A 25,266-nucleotide genomic window follows, 5' to 3' on the forward strand; every position below is an offset into this window, starting at 1 on the left:
TCCCCCAGGGGCCTAGGCAGAGAAACGCCTATGCCAAAAAAAAACAAAATTTTCCTGCCTACAGAGAAGGAAGATTATCGGAGAGAAATCCAGGATTACAGGACGGGGAACACAGCTCAGGAAAGTGACCAGGGGATTACAGGCTGATATCACCCAGCCCCTGCCCTACTCTGGACCAATCAGTGAGCAGTATGGGTGGAGGAATGTATTTAGTGTTAATGACCCACCTGTGCTGATCTCTGTAGGAGTGTCCTCCTCTATAAATGTCCCCGTTATTCCATCCTCCTCCATAGACTGCTGATCATCCCTCACATACCTCTCTTCTTCTTCTGATTTCACCTCAAATTCTATATCCATTGGATCTCCACTCTAAACCAAGAAAACGAGAGAAAATATAATTTGTAAGATATAATCTTACATACAAAATCCACACATCATCTCCACCAGTCCATGTTTTAAATCAGTGTTTCTCGCCCATTTTTTCAGTCAATGACCCTATCTCAGGACACACCATTCTAAAATGTAAATAAGTAAAACTAAACTAACACAACAACAGCCACACATGTAGGGCCCCCGGCATTACACACAATTTATTCTTCCAAAGCAATTACACCTTTGCATGCTGGTTCTGACTAGTAGTCCAATGTTTCTCTTCTCCCTCACTTAGCTAATGTGACCCCAGTGCTGATGAAGAAAGGCAAACAAGGATGCTGTGGAAGCACCTGACATTCCCCTTATCAGCCGATGACGTCATTGGTTGTTAGGACGCCAGTGGCTGGGCGCTTGTATTGGTGCCCATTGAAAGCCTGAGGCTTTGTGTAACAAAAAGGCCGGCTTGAGTCTTTAGCTTTAGCCATTTTGCCAAGACACCGCTGAAGAATCCTGAAGGCACCCTGATCAAAGGCTTTTCTAGATGCTCCGTCCCACCAACCTTGTAACAGTGGGGGATGGTGTGACCTTCCTGTGTGGAATCCCGGGAATACAGAGGATGGGGACATCTCTCTGGTGGGTTCCTGGTATTTGGTGGCTCCATCATATCCTTGTGTCCTTCTGAAAACTCCTCCATCGCTCCATACTCCTCATCCTCCTCTTTATACTCTTCTTTAACATCAATATTATCATCCCCGAGGTTTCCACGGGGACATCTCTCTGGTGGGTTCCTGTATCTGGATGACTCCTCCATGGTGTCCTGGTACAGATCTTTGTGTTCTTCCTCCATCATCCCATCCTCATCATCCTCCTCTTTTATCTCTTCTTTAACCTCAACTTTAGGATCTCTCAGGTTTCCACTCTGAATATATAATAAAAATGACATCAATGGTAACAATGCAGATAATGTACAGATCCTAATGATACTATCAGTGATTGTTCCTCATCTACCTGATGATGGTGGGGGATGGTGTGACCTTCCTGTGTGGAATCCCGGGAATACAGAGGACGGGGACATCTCTCTGGTGGGTTCCCATTACTGGATCCATCTGTGGGAAACACACACACTGACTGAATACATTGTTTCTATGTGTTTATCAGATGATGGGGGATCTAGGTGGAGCCTCCGTACTGCTCTCTCCTTTACAATAAAGTCTCCTCTTACCCGGTGATGTGAGGGGCGGCTGATTGTTCATCATGACGTCCTTGTAGAGATCCTTGTGTCCTTCTAAATACTCCCACTCCTCCATGGAGAAATAGACAGTGACATCCTGACACCTTATAGGAACCTGACACACACAATGATACAGTCACCATCCAGACACATCCCTTGTCTGTTACTGGATAATGTCCCAGAATTCCCAGAATCCTCCTCACCTCTCCTCCATCATCTCTCTGGTGACTTCTAGAATCTTCTTTGTATTTCTCTATTCTATCAGGGAGGGAGGTGGAGGCAATGTGATGGTCATGTGATCTCCAGACTTCACAGGAGGAAAACTCTAGATCTGAACACAAAGAGCAAAATCAAATGAAGTTCCTAGAATCCTCCTCACCCGTCTGGTCTCCTCTCCTTTTTTTTTTAGAGCCTTACTTCAAGTTGAGATATAATTTACCCACAAAGGGCCCCCAACTCTGTAGGTTAAAACCTTATCATAAGGTATTCTGATGTCATTACACAAAATGCAGGAGCAAAATCCCGGCTTTGCTTATAAAAGGGACATTGGGAGGAGGAACTGTGAGGTCAGTGTGATGTCATAGGATTCTCTGTCTCTGGTTGGAGGGACATTGGGAGGAGGAACTGTGATGTATACAGAGGGGAGGGACAGGAGCGGAGTATAGAGAGGGTATATACTAGTATCCGTATTACCCTGCTATATATGTTTGTATCATCATCTGCTGGAGATAAAAGACGTCACAGTGACTATGGAGGAAGAGGACGGACATGACGGGGGGGGTTACTGGGTGTAAATAGAAAATAAGATCTTATTACCTCCTCTGCTGCAACTTCCAGCAATGTCTTCGCTCTACTTCTTCCTGACTCACCTCTCACCTGGAACTTCCTATTTATACCTGACATCACTTCCTGTCTTCCATAGAGACTTCCTGTCTAGGTAGAAGTGAGATCACCATCTTATGGAGCTCAGAGGAACTGCAGCCCCCAAGAGACATCTCGTAGTGTGAACACGGCCTTGTGCTGTGTGTGTATGTACTGTATAACCTTATAGATGGGGGTCATCTCCCACTTACCTCCAGGTAGACACACCCAATTAATTTTTGGTCCAAATATGAAGTCGGAAACAAAATTTATGGTTATTCGGAGATTCGGATGTAACATAGTCTCTGATTTTGTTGAAATTTGTTTCATTTTGTTTCGTTGATTTGTTTTCTGGCGAATTCCAAATTTTCAGAACTATTCAAATCATGTCGAAGAATGATTGACTGATTGGAATTCTGCGTGAAGAATAGCTGGTTTGGTGAGAAGTGTCCCGGGAAGCCGGCTGCGGCGTCCTTAACGACCGATGACTCATCAGCCGTCAGTGGGCTATCCTACAGACAGCTGAAATGTAAACAAAAGAATGCCGGCAATAGAAAATAAAAAAAAAACAGCATGGGTATCCAATAGGATTCTATTGGATGCCTAACGCTTTGGCAAAAGAGGAGACATGGCGGAGGAAGCCTGAATACTGGAGCCGAGCGGACACAGGATTCGCCCCTTCCTGCCACTACAGAAGAAGAGGAGACCCCCGTCACTCCAGAAGAGGAGCAGAGACCCGCCATACAAGCGGTAAGCGCTGCCGGACCAGCCGCGTGGAGGGGATTAAAGTGACAGCTGGGGGACACACCTGGCTGCACATGATGGGCACAGTGGCTATTTTTGGCAGGCACAGTGGCTGCACATGATGAGCACAGTGGCTTTATTTGGTGGGCACAGTAGCTGCATATGATGGGCACAGTGGCTTTATTTGGTGGGCACAGTGGCTGCATATGATGGGCACAGTGGCTTTATTTGGTGGGCACAGTGGCTGCATATGATGGGCACAGTGGCTGCATGTGATGGGTACAGTTGGCTGCATATAATGGTTACAGTGGCTGTATTTGATGGGCACAGTGGCTGCATTTGATTGCACAGTCGCTGCTAGGGATGAGCCAAACACCCCCCGGTTCGGTTCGCACCAGAACCTTCGAACGGACCGAAAATTCGTACCAACTTTAGAACCCCATTGAAGTCTTTGGGACTCGAACATTCGAAATCAAAAGTGCTAATTTTAAAGACTAATATGCAAGTTATTGTCCTAAAAACACATGGATCAATGCAATTTTTTTTTTTTAAATGGCCGTTTTTTCGGGAGCACTGACTTTAATGACGATTTAAGTGAAAAAAAAAAGTTAAATATTCCTTTAAATATCGTGCCTGGGGGGTATCTATAGTATGCCTGTGAAGTGCCACGTGTTTCCCGTGTTTAGAACAGTCCCTGCACAAAATTACATTTAACAGAAAAAAAGTCATTTAAAACTGCTTGCGGTTTTAATATAATGTCGGGTTCTGGCAATATGGATGAAAATCATTGAGAAAAAATGGCATGGGCACACCCCCTGCCCATTACCAACCCCTTTGGGTCTTTTATGGATATTAAGGGGAACCCCATACCCAAATTAAAAGAAAGGAAAGGTGTGGGGCCCCCATATACTCAGAACAGCAGTATACAGGCGGTGCAAACAAGACAGGGACTGTGTAGGTTTGTTGTGTTAAGTAGAATCTGTTTGTAATTTTGAACTGGTACATTTTTAAAGTGTAGCTCCAGTCAAAAAATCTATTTTTAAGCTTTTTGGAAAACATAGGGAAGGGTTATCATCACCCCTGTATAATTTGTTTTGCCGTCCGTCTTCTTTCATCTCACTCCTGTTGTCTCCTTCCGTTTGCAAGTAGGAGACATTTGTAAGTTGGATATTTGAAAGTAGGGGCCTGCCCTATATGCTCTGCAGAAATGGCAGAACAAGGTGTTGGTGTTGCCAAAAGTTAACACTGTAAGCCCTCAAAGTGACTCTTGGTGGGCGCAGGAGCGCCCTGATGTGAACTATTATATCAAGAATTGTAATTACATGCCATTGTTGAACAGTGGTAGAAAAATTGGGCCTTTGGTGGTGGTGCTGGTGCCACAACACTGTAAGTCCTCACAGTTACTCTGGGTGGGCGCAGGAAAAGGCCCTGCTGTGAAATATTATATCAAGAATTGTAATTACATGCCCCTGTTAAAGAGGTGCTGAAAAATTGGGCCTTAGGCACTGGTGCCACAACACTGCAACACCTCACAGAAACTCTAGTTGGAGAGCAGGATGAGCCCTGCTGCAAAGCATTGCATCAAAAATTGTAATTACATGCCCCTGTTAAACAGGGGCTGAAAAATCAGGCCTTAGGCACTGGTGCTGGTGCCACGACACTGCAACCTCTCCCATATACTCTAGTTGGAGTGCAGGAATGAACCCTGCTGCAAAGTATTGCATCAAAAATTGTAATTACACGCCCCTGTTAAACAGGGGCTGAAAAATTGGGCCTTAGGTACTGATGGCGGCACCCAGAACCAAAAATGTTCTTCCAAGCTATCAGCAGGATCATTGAGGAGGAAGAGGATAGTCAGTCAACATAACAGGATAGTCACTCAGCATCAGCATAGGCAGTCTTGAAGGGATGTGACATTTCAAAAAAAAAGTTATTTGGTTACATCAGCTTCAGGTGCTTGGTAGCTGGTGGTGATTCAAGACTGATTCATCTTTATGAAGGTCAGTCGATCAACCGAGTCGATGGACAGGCGCACCCTGTGATTGGTTACAAAGCCACCAGCAGCACTGAAGGTGCGTTTCAAAAGAACGCTGGATGCAGGACAGGCCAGTAGCTCAATTGCATACTGTGCAAGCTCTGGCCAGTGATCCATCCTCAAGACCCAGTAAGCCAGAGGATTTTCGATGGGAAAGGTGTCCAAGTCTGACCTTGCCTCTAGGTATTCCTGCACCATGTAAATCAGACGCTGGCGATGGTTGCTAGAACCGATCATACCTTGGGGCTGTGGACTAAAAAATTGTCTGAACGCTTCGGTCAGATGGCCACCTTCTCCACCGCTCCTTCTGTGACTGACCAAAGCCTCAGAAACACGTTGTCCAGGATCAGGAGTTTGTAACCTCCCAATCTCTGGGAACACGTTGCACAGACCTTTCTGCAAGGCCTCCCGGAGATGTCTCATCCTCTTCTCCCTCTGCAATGGTAAGATAAGGTCGGCAACCTTACCCTTGTACCGTGGATCAATGAGAGTTGCCAGCCAGTAATGGTCCCTCTCCTTGATCCGAAGAATACGAGGATCCTTCCGCAGGCTTTGCAGGATCAGGGAGGCCATGCAGCGAAGGTTAGCTGAGGCATTCGGTCCATAGTCCTCTGGGTCCCTAAGGGTGAGATAATCCGCAGCCACCTCCTCCCAGCCACGTACAAGTCCACGCGTTTCTTGGGACTGTAAATCATCCCTAAAAGACTGCTGATGCTGAGTGCCAGGTTCCACCTCCATGCTGGCACAATCCTCCTCCTCATCCTGTGTGATGGGTGGGACAGCAAGAACACTGTCTGGATAAAGGGGGCCTTGAGAGGCAAGGAAGTCCTCCTCTTCCTGCCTCTGGTGCCTGTCCATTATTCCATGCAGTGTATGCACAAACAGGTGGACAAGAGGTACAGTGTTACTGATGCATACACTGTCACTGCTCACCATCCTCGTGGCCACCTCAAATGGTGACAGGACAGTGCATGCATCCCTGATTATGCCCAACTGGCGTGGTGAAAAAAAAACGAGCTCCCCTGACCCTGTCCTGGTGCCGTAGTCGCACAGGTACTCAGTGATGGCCCTCTGCTGCGTGTGCAGCCGCTGCAGCATGGCCAACATTGAGTTCCACCTGGTGGGCATGTCAAATATAAGGCGGTTCTTGGGCAGGTTCAAATCCTTTTGGAGCTCAGTCAGCCGAGCACTGGCATTAAATGATCAGCGGAAGTGCACACAGACTTTCCTGGCCTGCCTCAGGACATCCTGTAAGCCCAGGTACCTGCCCCACCAGGTTAAGGACGTGAGCCACACAGGGCACATGGGTCAGTTGTCCCTGTCGGAGAGCGGAGAGGAAGTTGGTGCCATTGTCGCAAACCACCATTCCTGGCTTAAGCTGGCATGGCGTCAACCACCTCTCGGCCTGCCCCTGCAGAGCTGACAAAACATCTGCCCCAGTGTGGCTCCTGTCCCCCTAACACACCAGCGCAAGCACGGCATGGCATTTTTTTTGCCTGCGTATTTGCGTATCCCCTTGAATGCCTACGGAGCACCACTAGTTCCGAGGACAAAGCACAGGAAGAGGCCAGGGAGGAAGAGGGGGTGGAGGAGAGAGGTGTGTCACAACCAGTAGTAGCATTCTGGAGGTGTGGTGGTGGAACAACCTCCAACACTACTGCACCTTATCCTGCATCCTTCCCAGCTGCCAGAAGAGTGACCCAATGCGCCATGAAAGATAGTTAACATCCCTGTCCATGCCTGCTGGGCCATGAGTCAGCAGTAATATGCGAGAATACAAAGAAGGGGAAGGCGCACTGACCTAGTGCATTACCATAAAACAGCTTTATTTAAAATTGAATCAAATAGCAAAATGGCTACTCACAAACGAGTATTGATCACAGGCAAAATCAATACAAATAAATCCATCGCACCAAACGTTTGGCGACTCCAGACCAGATGTCCGAGGAATTTGATGAGTACCTCTACGGAAATGGCTAACGCGTTTCGGGAGTGACCCCCTTTCTTCAGAGCCAAAGAGGGCCCTCTTTGGCTCTGAAGAAAGGGGGTCACTCCCGAAACGCGTTAGCCATTTCCGTAGAGGTACTCATCAAATTCCTCGGACATCTGGTCTGGAGTCGCCAAACGTTTGGTGCGATGGATTTATTTGTATTGATTTTGCCTGTGATCAATACTCGTTTGTGAGTAGCCATTTTGCTATTTGATTCAATTTTAAATAAAGCTGTTTTATGGTAATGCACTAGGTCAGTGCGCCTTCCCCTTCTTTGTATTCTCTCTTTTTAGTATTTGAACACCCAATGTTCTAAAGGAGGGCTGCAAGACGTAGTGACTACACCATTTCAAACTGTTTATATCACATTTAAAGACCAAGAAACCAGAGCGCAGGAGAATTTGCTGTTTCAGCAGTAATATGCACCTTACCACTGACCACCCTGTCCAGCGAGGCATGGACATTGACTTCCACATGCCTTCCCTGAGAAAAAGTGGCGTTTGGGAACCTGCCACTGAGGAACCGCACATTGCACAAACTCACCAAAGGGGGCCGAGTCTACCAACTGAAAAGGCAGCAGTTGAAGTTCTAGCAATTTAGCCAAGCTAGCATTCAACCGATGGGCATGTGGATGGCTGGGAGTGAACTTCTTTTGACGGTCCAGCAGCTGGGGCAGGGAAATTTGCATGCTACAATCGGACGTCGGTGTACTGCTAGCAGATTGCCCGCAAGTACTTGGCTGTGACACACCTAATTCTACACCTTCATTCCTCTCAGTGCAGGTGTCAGAGAGGACTGAAGGTCTAGTGGGGTTGGAGATCCCAGCTGATGAGGAGCAAGGAGAGGTCCGCTTTGCTCTTTGGTGTGGGTCTTTAAGGTACACTTGCCAACGAATTGCATGGCAGGTCAACATATGTCTAGTCAAGCATGTGGTGCCCAAGCGGCTGATTTTTGGCTATGCGAGATAAGCTTGAGACATATGTTGCAAATAGCAGCGGTGCAATCTCAAGCACTCGTCTCAAAAAAGGCCCACACCAAAGAACTTTTGGAATAACGTGCAGAGGCAGCGCCCTGCACAGGTGGAGCTCTGTGGTATGATTCAGTAGGTGTGCTGCCCTTAAGCTGGCCCCTGGAGGGCATCTGCCACATACCTTACAGCGGAGTCAGACTGCTGGGGGTGGCCTCTTGCACGGTTCTGGTCTCAACACCCCTGGAAGTGGGGACAGGGAGTGTTGAGGCAGCGAAAGGGTGCAGGTGCCTGCGGATTTGAAGATGAAGGCTTGAAGACACTAGATCCTCACGGAGGAAGAGGTGTAGACTGGTCACCGGAGGTATTCAGCGAAAGCCAAGCAGGTATGAGGAAAACACTGCACGTCAGGAACAAGCAAGGTTGGCAACTGGCTGGCAACGAGGTACAGGAACGGAACGCAGATATGTAGTCAAGGACGAGCAGGGGTCTGGTAACGTGCTGGCAGTGAGGTACAAAATCAGGAAGCAAGCCGAAGTAGGAAGTCCAAGCCGAGGTCAGTAATAATCCAGGAAGTAGTAAGCAGGGATGATCCAAAAGAATAGTCGAGCAAGCCGGGTAATCAGGAACAAGGTCACAGGTACAAACAACGATCAGGTATCTCAGGGACAAGCTGAAAACGATCCAGCACTGGTATCAGGTCAGGATCCTGTTTATATATGGTGAGATGTGCCAGGATTGGTGGATGTGGTCATGCATGCGTGAGTACGCACATACGTTCGGTTGGCGCGAGTGCGTCCACTTGTTCATATTGGCGTGAGCATGCGTCCGTTCCTTCCAGAACTCGTTCGCCTCTGACGGGGACACCGCGCATAGCCCTTGGAACGAAAATAAACCGCTGCTGCACGGGGGCGGGCATTCACACGGTGAGTTCCCTGACAGCATCCTGCCTCGTTGGAGATGTGCCTCCTCCTCCTATCAGGCACCCACGTGGAGTCAGTGCCCTCATCACTGGAGCAAACCTGGCAGTATGCTGCAGCTGGTGGAACATGACTGCCAGATTGCTGTCCTTCTTGAGCATCCCCTCTCTCTGGGCTCACACTACTGCCTTCCTCTAGCTGGGTATAATCAGCAAAGCCTTCAAAACACTGGGCCTCCTCCTGGAGCATGTACCCAACACTGTGCTCAAACAATTCGGGGGACTCCTCAGGACATAGTGGGTCTAGGGAAGGAGTGACTGATGACATTGAGACAAGAGAAGAGGACACATTGGCAGCTGCTTTGCCAGTACCCTGAGCCTGGGTGAGAGAGGATGAGGAGGGCTTGGTCATCCACTCTACCAAGTCTTCGACATGTTGCGGCTCAACACGTCCAGCTGCCGAAAATAAGGACAAGGGTGTCCCATGGCCACGATGCACCACGTCCACGACCAGCACTGTTGCCTCTAGACACAGAGCCTGCTTGCCCTCTTTTATTGGCTCATGACTGTCTGCCTCTCCTTGTTGGCCTTCCAGACTTACTAAAGCCTGCAGGGAGATGAGAACACCAGCAATTGGGGGTAGCTTCAGGTGTATACTGTGCAGGAGGCCCAATACACCGACTGTAACTGCTCCAGATGCCTGTGGTATAGAAACGGAACAACACCAGCAATTGGGGGTAGCTTCAGGTGTATACTGTGCAGGTGGCATAATACACCGGCTGTAACTGCTCCAGATGCCTGTGGTATAGAAACGGAACAACACGAGCAATTGGGGGTAGCTTCAGGTGATTACTGTTCAGGTGGCACAATACACCGACTGTAACTGCTGCAGATGCCTGTGGTATAGAAACAGAACAACACCAGCAATAAGAGGTAGCTTCAGGTGTATATTGTGCAGGAGGCACAATACACCGACTGTAATTGCTCTAGGTTCATAAGAAAAGATTGCACTGTCCCTGCCTATCCTGCTCTCTCCCTGAACGCCGCAACACACTACACAAGGCCGCTGCTCTGGCAGCCTTATATAGTGTGGGGTGTGTACTAAACCCCCTGAGCTATAATTGGCCACAGGAATCCTGCCTGTGGCCAATTATGGCTCTCCTCGCTGCCGGTGCTGTGATTGGCCAAGCATGCGGGGTCATGCAAGTGCATGCTTGACCAAACATCAGCCAGCGATAGCTCAGTGCATTGCGGGCCGTGAGCACCACTCAAATATGTCGCGAACGGCCCAAAAAATTCGTAATTTGCCAAACGGACATGCGCTCGACTCGAACACTGAGCTCATCCCTAGTGGCTGCATATGATGGGCCACAGTGGCTGCATTTGATGGGCACAGTGGCTGCATATGATGGGCACAGTGGCTGCAATTGATGGCACAGTGGCTGAATTTGATACGCACAATGAGGCTGCAATTGATTTCTTTTTAACATATTGTTCAGTTTGTTTGCGCCCCCCCTCCATTGGCCACCACTCGTAGCTTCGCTGAGAAGAGCATGGCATATTGTAGATCAGGGGTGGCCAACTAGACAAAGCCCAAGAGCCACATTTTTTACCAAGTTACCGCAAAGAGCCACATCATACGCATGGGCACACTTGAACATCACCCCATCCCTTCCTCATACACACATACTTTTGCTCAGCTTGATTTATTGTAAATGTCACACACTGTTTTAACACTACAAAGACCACAGGCCAGTCATTTTCATCAAGTCAGTAATCTTCCTTTGAAAGTACATCCATGTGACAGAAGACAGCAGCTCATCTAATTTCCAAAATACAAATTGTCTTACAAACAGTGAACTGGTCAGGATAACAATAAACAATTAATGGGTCTTCTAGCCTGAACTAGCAGTAAATTCTTCCAAAAAACATCACAGAAAGCATGCAGCACACACAGAGCTCTGGATAAATAACGGAAAAGAAGCTGAAATGGTTAACAGCCAGCCGTGTGTCACACTATCAACAGACAGAGAATGTGCTGAGCAGATCTTATCAGTGTGCAGGTAAAACAGCTATTAAAAAAAAAAAAAAAGTACAGAGCATGACAGAGGGAGAAGGGAGGACAGATCAGTAACCTGCACACTGCCCGAAGCCATTGATTTCTGGAAGACACTGCAGCCAGTGTACATGTGACATTGCTTGATCGGGGGACATCCCTAATCCCACGATCTTGTTCACATTCAGGTAGTGCTCTGTGTGCTGTGGGACTGGTTTTGCTGTAGTTGTGGTCATACCTTCTTGTATCTCATTGGCTTCAGATACAGCGTGTTTCTCCTTCCTCTGCCCCCCTTCAGCCCCGCTCCAGCACCTATGTATTCAAATGTGGCGGGCTGGGGAGGGTTACACTACCTGCTGATTGGCTGTTGATGTGTGGGAGGAGCGGAGCAGGTCCTCGCTTATACTCTCATAAGCAGAGGAGTGCAGAGACTCGGGCTGCCTGTCACTGTAAACCAGCCCACTGAGCCATCGGCCCACCGGGATACTCCCGGTGGTCCCGATGGCCAGTCCATCCCTGAACGTAAGAGCCGCATGGAACCGGGCAAAGAGCCGCATGCGGCTCGGGAGCCGCGGGTTGGCCACCCCTGTTGTAGATTGAGGGACCCAATTGTGCCGTCTGCTTCTGTACTTCTGCCGAGTAATCTGGGAATAAGGACATTTTCATATTATCCATAGCCAAAGCTCCGTTCATTCCTCGTGCCTTGGCCAGTATCACATCTCTGTCCTTGTAATTTAACATTTTGAACAAGAAGGTGCGAGGCGGGGGTCCCGGAGGTCCATGGAAAACCTGGGGGTAAAAGATTCCTTCCCAAATACTGTGAGCAACCAAGATTCAATAAAAGCAACGGGATTTTTCCCCTCTGCTCTTTCTGGTATACCGGTTGCCCTCACATTATTGCGCCTCATCCTATTCTCCAAATCATCTAAGCGAGCAGCATGGTGAGCAGTCATCATCACATTTTGCTTCACATCTCGCAGCAATGGCTCCATGTCATTCTCTACTGTACTGACTCGACCCTCCAGAGCTGAGGGCCGTTCCCTCAATTTTTGTAAGTCATGCCAAATGAAAACACTTCTGTCTTCACTCCCTTTATCTCAGAAGTTAAAACAGTAATGAAAGTAGTGCAGCTAGTGATCGCCTTCATGATATCTTTGAGAGTGGGCTCTGGGCCATACCTAGAGGATTGTGGTGGCACAGTAGTGGAGACAGTTTGTGCACTTACTTTATCCCATTCAGCCAGCAGTCTGGTCGGATCCTCCAGCGGCGCCGTGTCATCTGCTTCTTGATGTGCCCCTGATAATTTCATCCCTGGAGATGGAGGAAGCGTGAGGGGCCTTCAGGGAAGACTACGCAAAGAACTTCTGCACGGCCTCCTTTTGCCACGCTCTGTGGCCGGTCGCCATCTTGGAATGCTAGGTCCGGGAAAGTAAGAGCTTCTTTCAGCATTTGGCCATGGTGATGAGTTGTGCTGTAGCAATCTGCCGACATGCATTTGTGGTGAAAGGGGTCTGTTTCAGGTCACCCCAAGGATAATTAGCATGATCTCCGACGGAAAGAGCAGTTCACACGTCTTGTTACATTCGCTGTTCAACCACGCCCCTGTTTTTTATGTTTTAATGAAGGGCTTGTCAAAAACTCATGTTGTGACTTTTGGTGAATGGGTAGTTGTACCAAGCATATATCTATCCCATTACCTATGATGATTTATGTGGATGGAGACATACCGCAGAGGAAATAGCCACACCTGAAAGTCTTCCAGAAAAGGACAACACCCCAAAAATAGCCTATGTATATCTACAAGCATATATGATCCTCCAAATATAATTTTGAGTAGGATCCATTAAATCTGGTAAGCCCCCATTTTATGCGGTGGAGGGTTCACGCGGTGATTGTGTGATTATTCCTTGGAGAAGGTGTAGGACTTTTTTCACTTCATCGTATCACACACAGAAAACTTGGAAAATTTGGAGAACTCTTCACTTGTTTCCATGCTGTTTTTCCACTTTTTTGGATATATTTTTTCATGTATTTGCTTGGACATTCTAGTTTTGCGTATACAGCAATGAGTGTTTAAATGTTTTTATTTTTTGTGCACAGTCTAATACATGTATTGATTACATTGGTCACATTGTAATGTGGTAAAAACAAATAAGCGCTACACGTTTTTCACAAAATTTATTATGTCACATTTGCACGCCTAGATGTTGTGTTAGCTGCTGTTTGTATACTGGTTACACATTTGAATAGCGCAGTGTTTTTGGTTCTTTTTGATAGTTGTACCAAGCACCCCATACTCGAAGGGGGGGGGGGGGGGGGTTGGGATCTGTTAAAGGGGACTTCCAGATTCTGATAAGCTCCCACCCACAGACCCCTTGCCAGGGTTGTGGGGATGAGGCCCTTGTCTTCATCAACATACGGGGAAGGGTGCTACCCCACCCCCATATTGAGGGCATGTGGCTTGGTATGGTTCATTTACTGGTCTGCCAGGCTGCATTCTTAGATAAGGGCCTGGTATGGATTGGGGGGGGCCCCAATGCTGTTTTTTTTTTCCAGAATTTTTGATTGCCAGCATTGTTTTGTTTACATTTCAGCTGTCAGTGGGGAAGCCCGCTGACAGCTGCCGAGTCATCGGTGGTTAAGGAGGTGGCAGCCAGCTTCCTGGCCCACTGCTTAAGAACCAGCTATTCTTCACACAGAATTATAATCGGTCAATCGTTTTTCAACCGATCCAAATTCAAACTGTTCCGAATATTTTGAATTCATTCGAAAATTAATAAACAAAATGAACTTAAATGAAATGTAACCAAAAACAGTAACATAACAAATCTATCCGAAACGAAAGGAGACAAATTTTCCATTCTGCAACATGTCTGCTTTCGTTTGGGTAGAGCAGATCAGCAGGTAGTTGGGTGTAAAAAGAAAGCGGAGTTAGTTTACTTCCAGGCCCCCAGACTGCTCTGATTACCGGGGGGTTCTGTGAGCTGATCGAAATGGAATCTGCCCCATGTGAAATCTTCCACCACAAAATGTACTCATGAGAGGTATTGACTCCATTTTTATTTTAAAAGGCCCTAGAGGGCCACCTTTTAAGTGGTGGGGGTTAACGTGTTTCGTCCTGGAAGACGACTTGAGAAAACAGACCTCTTGCAAGAGTTTACACCACAAAATGTACTCAGCCAATGAGAGGTAATGACTCCATTTTTATTTTTCTCCTGCTATCAATGGCCAACACGGTACAACACTTCATCCATGTCTTTGGTGATCTCTGATCTCCTTATCAACTGTTTCTTCCATGATGAAGATCAGCCATGGAGTATATCTGAGGTGTATATCAGGGTGTGCTTCTTCCCCACATGTCCAGCAACATTCATATACAAGACATTTCCCGCACTCACTAATACACCTCCAGAGTTGTGTGGGACCCCCTGATGTACAGGAAGACAGGACTTCAGTGAGGAACAATTCCATCAGTCAGACCAGGAAAGTTCATTCTCCTCCGTGTCCAATCTCAGATGACTGTAAACAGAGGACTTCTGTGGGTTACAATTCCCGTACTCAGGACAGGAAAGTGGCTCTACCTTTGTGTGCACTCTCTGATGGCTGTAAAGATATGACCTTAGCGAAAAACATTTCCCACACTCAAGACAGGAATATGGCTTTTCCCCCGTGTGCAATCTCTGATGTGTGGAAAGAGTGGACTTCTGTGAAAAACATTTCCCGCACTCAGGACAGGAATACGGCTTCTCTCCCGTGTGAGATCTTTGATGTAGGACAAGTTCTGATTTTTGTACAAAGCATTTCCCACACTCAGAACAGGAATACAGCTTCTCCCCCGTGTGCAATCTCTGATGATTATACAGATTGCATTTATGTGAAAAACATTTTCCGCACTCATTACAGGAAAGTGGCTCCTTGTCCGTGTGCAGTCTCTGATGTCTGTAGAGATTGGACTTCTGTGAAAAACATTTCCCGCACTCAGGACAGGAAAATGGCTTCTCCCCCGTGTGAAATCGCTGATGTTTGTAAAGAGTGGACTTCCATGGAAAACATTTCCCGCACTCAGGACAGGAATAAGGCTTTTCCCCCTTGTGAGATCTTTTATGCATACGAAGCCTAAATTTGAAATGGAAACACTCCCCGCACTCAGCACAGTAAAACCTCTCATCTGTTGGAAGGACGGCACCAACCCGCACAGTCTGAGGTTCCTCGGGATAAGAGGAATACGATGGTCCGGCACCGTCCCGCACAGTCTGAGGTTCCTCAGGATAAGAGGAATACGATGGTCCGGCACCGTCCCGCACAGTCTGAGGTTCCTCAGGATAAGAGGAATACGATGGTCCGGCACCGTCCCGCACAGTCTGAGGTTCCTCGGGATAAGAGGAATACGATGGTCCATCTACACTGTGTGGTGCCGGATGGACATTTGAGGTAGTCGGGTTTTCTCCTGGACTATACTGTGTGATGTCCTCATCTTCTACTTTACAGTCTGGAGACAAAGTGAGACAATCCTCTGAGGTTTTCCTCATCTCCCGTCCATCTACTAAAATAGAAATACAAAGATTATTACTAGACATGAGCTGATTGGTTCCCCTAAACCAGGACTCCGCCCACATCAGGCAGCTTTGTCTCTGAGGATCTTACAATTCCCCCCTCAAGGTAACTAGTAAATGGGTCCTCTGATCTCCTACCAGATCATTTCTTTATTCATGGACCTTAGTCAGAGAGGGAGGAAACAACGAGAACTGTCTTCTAAAGGAGTGACAGTGATGAGGGGATTATAGGACGAGTGTCCCCTCCCCCTCTATCACTCATTGCCATCTTCCCAACACAAGAAGTCCTGCACAACATAGAGTATGTCGTGTATTTAGTGTTAATGACCCACCTGTGCTGATCTCTGTAGGAGTGTCCTCCTCTATAAATGTCCCCGTTATTCCATCCTCCTCCATAGACTGCTGATCATCCCTCACATAGCTCTCTTCTTCTTCTGATTTCACCTCCAATTCTATATCCATTGGATCTCCACTCTAAACCAAGAAAATGAGAGAGAAAATATCATCAGTAAAATATAATCATAACACTACATCTCCACGAGTCCATGTTCCAGATAATCTGTCCCACCAACCTTAAAATGATAAGAGATGGTGTGACCTTCCTGTGTGGAATACAGAGGACGGAGACATCTCTCTGGTGGGTTCCTGGTATTTGGTGGCTCCATCATATCCTTGTGTCCTTCAGGAAACTCCTCCATCACTCCATACTCCTCATCCTCCTCTTTTATCTCTTCTTTAACAACAAACTTATCATCCACGTGGTTTCCACTCTGAAAGTTACAATAAAACATCAATTGCAACAAACATGCTGTGTATAAATCATAAGTACCAATAATTGTTCCTCACCTACCTGATGATGGTGGGGGATGGTGTGACCTTCCTGTGTGGAATCCCGGGAATACAGAGGACGGGGACATCTCTCTGGTGGGTTCCCATTACTGGATCCATCTGTAGGAAACACACACACTGACTGAATACATTGTTTCTATGTGTTTATCAGATGATGGGGGATCTAGGTGGAGCCTCCGTACTGCTCTCTCCTTTACAATAAAGTCTCCTCTTACCCGGTGATGTGAGGGGCGGCTGATTGTCCATCATGACGTCCTTGTAGAGATCCTTGTGTCCTTCTAAATACTCCCACTCCTCCATGGAGAAATAGACAGTGACATCCTGACACCTTATAGGAACCTGACACACACAATGATACAGTCACCATCCAGACACATCCCTTGTCTGTTACTGGATAATGTCCCAGAATTCCCAGAATCCTCCTCACCTCTCCTGTCAGCAGCTCCATCATCTTCTTGGTGACTTCTAGAATCTTCTCCATGTTGTGTCTCTCAGGTTTTAGGGAGTCACATGGAGGCACTGTGATGGTCATATGATCACCGGACTTCACAAGAGGAAATCTCTGTATTGGAGAACCAATAGGAACATCATGTTAGATCCCAGAATCCTCCTCACCTCTCAGGTCAGGTCTGTGTTTTATTAATAGAGATAAGAGTGATGTCATGTGACCTCCCAGAATCCTCCTCTCCTCTCCGGTCAGGTCTGTGTTTTATTAATAGAGATAAGAGTGATGTCATGTGACCTCCCAGAATCCTCCTCACCTCTCCGGTCAGGTCTGTGTTTTATTAATAGAGATAAGAGTGATGTCATGTGACCTCCCAGAATCCTCCTCACCTCTCCGGTCAGGTCTGTGTTTTATTAATAGAGATAAGAGTGATGTCATGTGACCTCCCAGAATCCTCCTCACCTCTCCGGTCAGGTCTGTGTTTTATTAATAGAGATAAGAGTGATGTCATGTGACCTCCCAGAATCCTCCTCACCTCTCCGGTCAGCAGGTAGATGATCTCCAGGGTGAGGTTTAGTATCTTCTCAGTCATGTGACTCCGGTCCTCCTCCATCCTCATTGGTGCCGCCATTTGATCTATACAGGTCTCCTTGTAGACGGATAACTTTTTGAAATGAAAGTAAGAATTATTTGGGTGGTATTGGTCAGAAAATAATAGGATGTGGATATGAGGGGGGTAATAAGAGGGTTGCTTTATATTTAATAACTAATACCCCTATGGGAACACTGCCTGTGCAGTATAATAATTGCCCTTTGTAGGCCATGTATGGTCAGGATGGTGATTGTCTTGTCTATTTATTGTCAGTGCAGTTTGTTTAGCGGAACATATTACTAGAACGTATCTCCAAAATGAAGGAAATGTTACAGCCCCATAAGTGGGGGAATGTTCTGCCCCTGAAGGGGGTAATCTAGGTTCCCACACTATATATGTGTGTATCATCATCTGCTGGAGATAAAAGACGTCACAGTGACTATGGAGGAAGAGGACGGACATGACGGGGGGGTTACTGGGTGTAAATAGAAAATAAGATCTTATTACCTCCTCTGTTGCCACTGTTACCAGCAACGTCTCATCTACTTCCTCCTGACTCACCTCTCACCCAGAACTTCCTATTTATACCTCCCCTCACTTCCTGTTTGTTCCTGACATCACTTCCTGTCTTCCATAGAGACTTCCTGTCTTGGTAGAAGTGAGATCACCATCTTGTGGCGCTCAGTGGAACTGCAGGCCAGAGAAACGTCTCGTAGTATGAACAAGGCCTTGTGCCATGTGTGTATGTACTGTACATCGATCAGCCATAACATTCGGATCACTGACAGAAGAAGTGAATAGCATTGGATTATCTCATTACAATGACATCTGAAAGTGGGGTGGATGTATTAGGCAGCAAGTGAATATATTGTCTCTGAAGTTAACATGTTGAAAGCAGAAAAAAAAATGGTAATGTGTAAGTGTAGCACCCTCCTAGGTAGGCTGCTAGGATGTATTTAGTTAGTAGAGGTGGGCTCAGGCTTTTTTTCGAAATCCCACATGCCCGATCCCACCAGAAAGCCGACACTGCACATGGCTAATCACAGGTAGTGAGATATTTCCCGATCTGTGCAGCTGCGGATCGGGAAATGTCTCACTGCCTGTGATTAGCGATGTGCAGTGTTGGCTTCCTGGTGGGATCGGGCACGTGGGAAGTCGAACAAGCCCGAGCCCATCTCTAATAGTATAGTGTAGTCTCCTGCTTAACAGGAAACCAAGGTATAACATAGTAGTTTCCTGCCTAACAGGGAGGCTGAATTGGTGTAGTGAGGGAGTCCTTTGTGTTTAACAAGTGTTACTGGATCTTGCATTGACTTATCTGTATCCGGGGAATTGTTGGAAATTGCTGGGTGGACGGGAGTGACTCATGCAGACCAGTGGCATGAATTTGGAGGCCATCCCAGCCAATTGCAGGCAAAGTGTCCCCTATGCATGCTAGGAAGGGCTATTTACATCCAAGTGAGGAGACACAGGAAGTGGCCCTTTGCCTGGAGAGGAGAGTCCAGCTGAGGAGGAGGCAGCGTTTTGCCCTCCTCAGCACTAGGGATGGGTCAAACGGAACCCTGTTCGGTTCGCACCAGAACTTTTCGAACACTGCGAAAGTTCAGACCCGAATAACGAACTCCATTATAGTCAATGGGACCCGAAAGTCAAAAATCAAAAGTGCCCATTTTGAAGGCTTATATGCAAGTAATTGGGCATACAATGGTTATAGGGGTCCAGGTCCTGCCCTGGGGGACATGTATCAATAAAAAAAAAAAAAGTTTGTGAAAAACGTCATTTTTAAATGAGCAGTGATTTTTTGATTTTTAAAGTGAAAGCATATATATATATATATATATATATATATATATATATATATATATATATATATATATATTGCCTGGGGGGTCCCCTTAGTCTACCTGTAAAGTGGCGCATCTGTACCATATCTAGAATCTGCTGTAGCAATAATTGAATTTATAAAGCCAAAAGAAATGACCCTTTCCCTGAAAGCTGCCTTTATTATGCTCAGCAACAGCTGGGGAACCAGTGTGTATGATGAGGCCACAATGTAGTGCACTAGGAACAAGATCATAGATTTTTTGTGTACATTCTGGTGTCACTTTGACTTTGGACAGAGGTAACGGGTGCGTAAAAATTGGGCTTTGGGAGTCGGTTAGGGTTGCCACCTTTTCTTCAAGTCAAACCCAAACACTTCCCTTATACTGTAAGGTGGGACTCTGCAGACTCTGATGTAAGGGAGAACTCTGGGGACTCTAACATAAGGCATGCTGTGGGAACCATGATGTAAGGGGGAACACTGGCCTCTGGTGTAAAGGGGAACTGTGATATAAGGGATGCTCTGAGAACCCCGATTTACCTTAGTGTACTCAGAGGCAGGAGAGATAACGTGGGACTTCAGTCACAGACAGGGATGGGTGGTGAGCTCACTCACCCCTTGACAGTCAGCACCTCTCATCCTGATGTATCCGAGGCTGCTGGACTTCAAATTTACAGGCCCCACTTTCCTTTTTTGAGGCACAGTGCTGGGGATTGGAGTGTGGGCAGACATAGAGGGGTAGGCGTGGGGGGGAAGAGAAGCAGATCGAGCCCTCTCTCCTCTCCCATCTGTATGTTGGGGGGATCTGTTAGTGCTGGCTTTGGGAAGTGTGAACGGGTGTAACAGACACTCTCAACTTAGGCAACTGGAGTCAGCAACCCTGTTGGGAGGCCATAGTCCAATCTGAATAATGTGTCCGGGTTTCAGGCAGTTTGAAACCCGGACACACGATTCCAAACCCGAACTGTCCGGGTGAATCCCGGACAGGTGGAAACCCTAGCGTCGGTGGTGACTTCCCACCATAACCCTATAGAGGTACTCTTGATGAAAGCAAGAATTGGCCTTGCTGTAAACAATTGCAATGATATGCACCTGTCAAACAGGTGCTGAAAAATTACTCTTTAGGTGTTGGGGGCGCCTTCCCACTGTAACCCTATAGAGGTGCTCTTGATGAAGGCAAAACAAAATTGCAATGATATGCAGCTGTCAGACAGGTGCAGAAAAATTGGTCTTTCGGTGTAAATTGTGGCCATGAAACCTACACCAAAAACATTCTTGCAGATGAAATGATTGAACACCCTCAAAGCTAAGCAGCCTCGAAGTCCTGCAGAGATTCCACATTCCAAAAAGACTTAATCAGTGACATCGGCATCAGGGGCTTCATAGGTGGTAATCCAGGACTGATTCATTTTTATAAAAGTCAAGCGGTCCACGGAGTCTGTGGACAGACTCGTTCTATGATCAGTAATGAAACCTCCCGCAGCACTGAATGCCCGTTCTGAAAGCACGCTGGATGCAGAGCAGCCCAACAACTCAATAGCATACTGGGCAAGTTCTGGCCAGTGGTCTATTCTCATTACCCAGTAAGTCAGTGGAAAGCTCTCCATCTCTGTTTTGGCCCCGAGGTAATCGTCCACCATCTGATGCAGACGCTGCCGAGGGGATGTGGAAGCTGCCAGCCCTGGATGGCGAAGACTAAAAAAAAAAATCAAAAAGGCCTCACTTAGGCGGACGCCTTCTCCAACGCTTCTCTCTTGACCAAAAGAAGACTCAAAACTTTCCACGACACTGTAACCTACTGGAGTCAGGAAAAACGTTCAATAAAATCCTCTTTAACGTGTATTCAAGAGATTTTATCTTCTACACTCTCTGTGGGGACGGGATGAGTTCTGAGAACTTCCTCTTATAACGGTGGTCAGGGAGGGTTGTCAACCAGTAATCATCCATCTCCTTTATGCCAGGAATTCTTGGGTCCTTTCGCAGGCTTTGAAGCATGAGGTTGCCCATGCATCTCAAATTTGCAGAGGCTTGAGAAGTAGACTCCTCGGGGTCACTCAGGAGGACAGCATCTGGAACTTCCTCCTCCCAGCCACGTACTACTCCCAAGGGTCCTGTGGTTGAAAAGCCATAGCTTACACGATTGACGCATGTCTTCCGCTTCTTCGAAGCCTATGAAAGTGCCAGAATCCTCCTCTTCATCATCCTCCCCTCTCTCCCCCTGTGTGTTATGTGACATAGGAATGATGGTGTCTGGATAAAGTGGGCCTTGAGAGGAAAGGAAGTCCTCTTCCTCCTGATGTTCTGCCTCCAGTGCCCTGTCCATAATGCCATAAAGGTCAGTCAAGGATTACATCCAGGACCCTGGTATGTGTGGAGGGACCAATGGTTGTGTTGTTGATATTAATGCTGAAGTCATGGGGAGGGGGGGGAGGGGACCGTGAAGGAGGAAATATAACAAGCTCAGTTTTAGAAAGATGGAGTTTGAGGAAGTGGTGTGACATTGTCAGGTCACCGGAGACCAGGTGACAGATGCACTCCGTAGGAGTCGGAAGTGCACCGCTAGGTAGTGGATCTAAGGACTGACTGCTGGGGATTGTACCCAGGGAGATTCAGGACACAGGTCTACAGGATCACCAACACAGATCCCAATGGGAGCTGGAGCATAGATTCCACAGGGCGCGGAGTCTAAGAGCCAGCGGGTGTTCACCAGAGCCTCTAGTGGTGAGGATGGACTTCGCTGCAGTCTGGCTCCAGGTCGCGGCCCCTAGGGTCTCACAGCTCAAGCTAACGGTAGACTACAGAAGAAGGAAGCAGCAGGCTGGGACAACAAGGATAGTAAGGGGATAAGGCAGAGGTCAGGGCAACTAGCAGACAGGAACAACAGAGGACACGCCAAAGGTTCAGGGTCACAGGCAGACAGGGATGGTCGGGGACATGCCAAAAGGTCAAGGTCACAAGCAGACAGGAATCGTTGAGAACACGCCAAGGTCGGTAACAGAGACAAACAGAGCACACGGCAAGCAGGAAACAGGAAGCCAAACACACAATGGATACACAATGGTTGATCAGCAGGGCTGGCTTGCAGTGCACAGGTTAATATAAGGTTCCCTGATAAGGCCTGGGAAGAAGCCATGCTTAGAGGAGAGGTTATAAAAACCATCAGGTGGAAGTGGCTGGCCTCTTAGTCAGAAGACATGAGGGGAGGTAAGAAAACAGAGGGAGATCACTGCATAACCACGACAGACATCCATACCGATATGTCATTCAGTAAGATTGAGATCCGTGAGGAGATTGAGGGGGTGAGTTGAGGAGTGGAGAGATAGATCTGGGCGTCGTTGGCATAGAGGTGGTAGTGGAAGCCATGGGTGGTTAGATTTAGAGTGAAATCAATTGATCCTCAACAATTAGACAAGGCAGCTATACCCGACAGGCAAGTTTGGGAGCAACCCTGCCTAAACTCCAGGGTGCTACACTCACTTCTTTGGTGGATGGGTAGCGGTACCATGTACCCATACTCATTAACGAAGGAAAGGGGGAATCCAGATTCTGATAAGCTCCCGCCCGCAGACCCCCTGGCCAGGGTTGTGGGGATGAGGCCTGTGTCTCCATCAACATGCAGGGAAGGGTGCTTTGGGATGGGGGGGGGGGGGCAGAGCACACACCCCCATATTGAGGGCATGACGCTCGGTATGGTTCATTTCCTGGTCTGCCAGGCTGTATGCTTAGATGAGGGCCTGGTATGGATTGGGGAACCCAATGCAGTTTTTTTTTTCTGAATTTTTGATTGCCAGCATTGTTTTGTTTACATTTCAGCTGTCGGTGGGGAAGCCCGCTGAGAGCTGCTGAGTCATCGGTTGTTAAGGAGGTGGCGGCCGGCTTCCCTTGCTTTAGAACCAGCTATTCTTCACACAGAATTCGAATCGGTCATTTTTCAACCGATCCAAATTCCAACTGTTCCAAAATATTGGAATTAATTTGAACATTTATATACAAAATGATATTAAACTAAACTTAACCAAACAAATTAACAAAATGAAATTAGTAACATAACAAATCTATCCGAAACTAAAGGAGAATTTTTCCATTCTGCAACGTGTCTACTTTCGTTTAGGTAGAGCGGATCAGTGGGCAGTTGGGTGTAAAAAGAAAGCGGAGTCCGTTTACTTCCAGGCGCCCAGACTGCTCTGATTACCGGGAGTTTTGTGAGCTGATCGAAACGGAATCTGCCCCATGTGAAATATTCCACCACAAAATGTAGAGGTAATGTGGAGGTAATGACTCCATTTTTATTTTAAAAGGCCCTAGAGGACCGCCTTTTAAGTGGCGGGGTTAACGCGTTTCGTCCTGGAAGACGACTTCAGAAAACAGACCTCTTGCAAGAGTTTACACCACAAAATGTACTCAGCCAATGAGAGGTAAGGACTCCATTTTTATTTTTCTCCTGCTATCAATGGCCGACACGGTACAACCATTCCATGTCTTTGGTGATCTCTGATCTCCTTATCAACTGTTTCTTCCATGATGAAGATCAGCCATGGAGTATATCTGAGGTGTATATCAGGGGGTGCTTCTTCCCCACATGTCCAGCAACATTCATATACAAGACATTTCCCGCACTCACTAATACACCTCCAGGGTTGTGTGGGACCCCCTGATGTACAGGAAGACAGGACTTCAGTGAGGGACAATTCCCTCACTCAGACCAAGAAAGTTCATTCTCTTCCATGTCCAATCTCAGATGACTGTAAACAGAGGACTTCTGTGAAGGACAATTCTCGTACCCAGGACAGGAAAGTGGCTCTACCTTTGTGTGCACTCTCTGATGGCTGAAAAGATATGACCTTAGTGAAAACAATTTCCCGCACTCAAGACAGGAATATGGCTTTTCCCCCGTGTGCAATCTCTGATGTGTGGAAAGAGTGGACTTCTGTGAAAAACATTTCCCGCACTCTGGACAGAAATATGGCTTCTCCCCTGTGTGCAATCTCTGATGATTATACAGATTGCACTTATGTGAAAAACATTTTCTGCACTCAGAACAGAAATATGGCTTTTCCCTCCTGTGAGATCTCTGATGTCGGGAAAGATGTGACTTTACTAAAAAACATTTCCCGCACTCAGGACAGGAATACGGCTTCTCACCTGTGTGAGACCTTATATGCACATTAAGTTTGGATTTGTAGTAGAAACACTTCCCGCACTCAGTACAGGAAAGCCTCTTATCTGTTGGAATGATGGCACCTGCCCTCACAGTCTGAGGTTCCTCGGGATAAGAGGAATACGATGGTCCATCTACACTGTGTGGTGCCGGATGGACATTTGAGGTAGTCGGGTTTTCTCCTGGACTATACTGTGTGATGTCCTCATCTTCTACTTTACAGTCTGGAGACAAAGTGAGACAATCCTCTGAGGTTTTCCTCATCTCCCGTCCATCTACTAAAATAGAAATACAAAGATTATCGGAGAGAAATCCAGGAATACAGGACGGGGAACACAGCTCAGGAAAGTGACCAGGGGATTACAGGCTGATATCACCCAGCCCCCGCCCTACTCTGGACCAATCAGTGAGCAGTATGGGTGGAGGAATGGATTTAGTGTTAATGACCCACCTGTGCTGATCTCTGTAGGAGTGTCCTCCTCTATAAATGTCCCCGTTATTCCATCCTCCTCCATAGACTGCTGATCATCCCTCAAATACCTCTCTTCTTCTTCTGATTTCACCTCAAATTCTATATCCATTGGATCTCCACTCTAAACCAAGAAAATGAGAGAGAATATCATCTGTAAGATAGAAGATTTATTATTGTGACATCAAATAGAAATTCACACA

General features: G+C 47.1%; 5 protein-coding genes across 5 annotated transcripts in view; all 5 read right to left on the reverse strand.

The window, feature by feature from the left end:
- Positions 1 to 25,266, reverse strand: part of LOC143956045 (uncharacterized) — a 296,417-nt gene that overhangs the window by 22,509 nt on the left and 248,642 nt on the right. The gene's annotated exons all lie outside the window — the stretch shown is intronic.
- LOC143955742 (uncharacterized) overlaps positions 85 to 25,266 on the reverse strand; it is a 273,000-nt gene continuing 247,818 nt past the window's right edge. Inside the window, exons 7-8 of the mRNA XM_077465863.1 lie at positions 932 to 1,291; positions 85 to 369 (exon numbers count right to left, since the gene is read on the reverse strand). Of these exons, the coding sequence (XP_077321989.1) occupies positions 166 to 369; positions 932 to 1,291 (564 nt within the window). The 3' untranslated portion in view covers positions 85 to 165. The remainder of the gene's footprint in view (positions 370 to 931; positions 1,292 to 25,266) is intronic.
- LOC143955820 (uncharacterized) lies at positions 14,359 to 16,208 on the reverse strand. The gene has a single exon (XM_077465941.1). It carries the CDS (start codon positions 15,789 to 15,791, stop codon positions 14,646 to 14,648), a length of 1,146 nt encoding a protein of 381 aa, XP_077322067.1. The 5' UTR covers positions 15,792 to 16,208; the 3' UTR covers positions 14,359 to 14,645.
- Positions 16,302 to 18,635, reverse strand: LOC143956002 (uncharacterized). Its single transcript, XM_077466131.1, has 2 exons — positions 17,558 to 18,635; positions 16,302 to 17,139 (listed from the first exon to the last, which is right to left on the reverse strand). Exons 1-2 carry the CDS (start codon positions 17,651 to 17,653, stop codon positions 16,789 to 16,791), a joined length of 447 nt encoding a protein of 148 aa, XP_077322257.1. The 5' UTR covers positions 17,654 to 18,635; the 3' UTR covers positions 16,302 to 16,788.
- LOC143955893 (uncharacterized) lies at positions 23,705 to 25,213 on the reverse strand. Its single transcript, XM_077466014.1, has one exon. It carries the CDS (start codon positions 24,856 to 24,858, stop codon positions 24,130 to 24,132), a length of 729 nt encoding a protein of 242 aa, XP_077322140.1. The 5' UTR covers positions 24,859 to 25,213; the 3' UTR covers positions 23,705 to 24,129.

This window comes from Lithobates pipiens, unplaced genomic scaffold (assembly GCF_037356315.1).
Source record: "Lithobates pipiens isolate NorthernLeopardFrog02 unplaced genomic scaffold, aLitPip1_a1.2 Scaffold_35, whole genome shotgun sequence".
Taxonomy (NCBI): domain Eukaryota; kingdom Metazoa; phylum Chordata; class Amphibia; order Anura; family Ranidae; genus Lithobates; species Lithobates pipiens.

Bases quoted from the DNA above. Each gene is read 5' to 3' on its own strand.
- LOC143955820 (XM_077465941.1), bottom strand. From the start codon at position 15,791: ATGTGGGCGGAGTCCTGGTTTAGGGGAACCAATCAGCTCATGTCTAGT.
- LOC143955893 (XM_077466014.1), bottom strand. From the start codon at position 24,858: ATGAGGAAAACCTCAGAGGATTGTCTCACTTTGTCTCCAGACTGTAAA.
- LOC143956002 (XM_077466131.1), bottom strand. From the start codon at position 17,653: ATGGCGGCACCAATGAGGATGGAGGAGGACCGGAGTCACATGACTGAG. The intron at 17,140-17,557 runs GTGAGGAGGATT...TCTCCAATACAG, and splicing joins TCTACCTGCTGACCGGAGAG to AGATTTCCTCTTGTGAAGTC.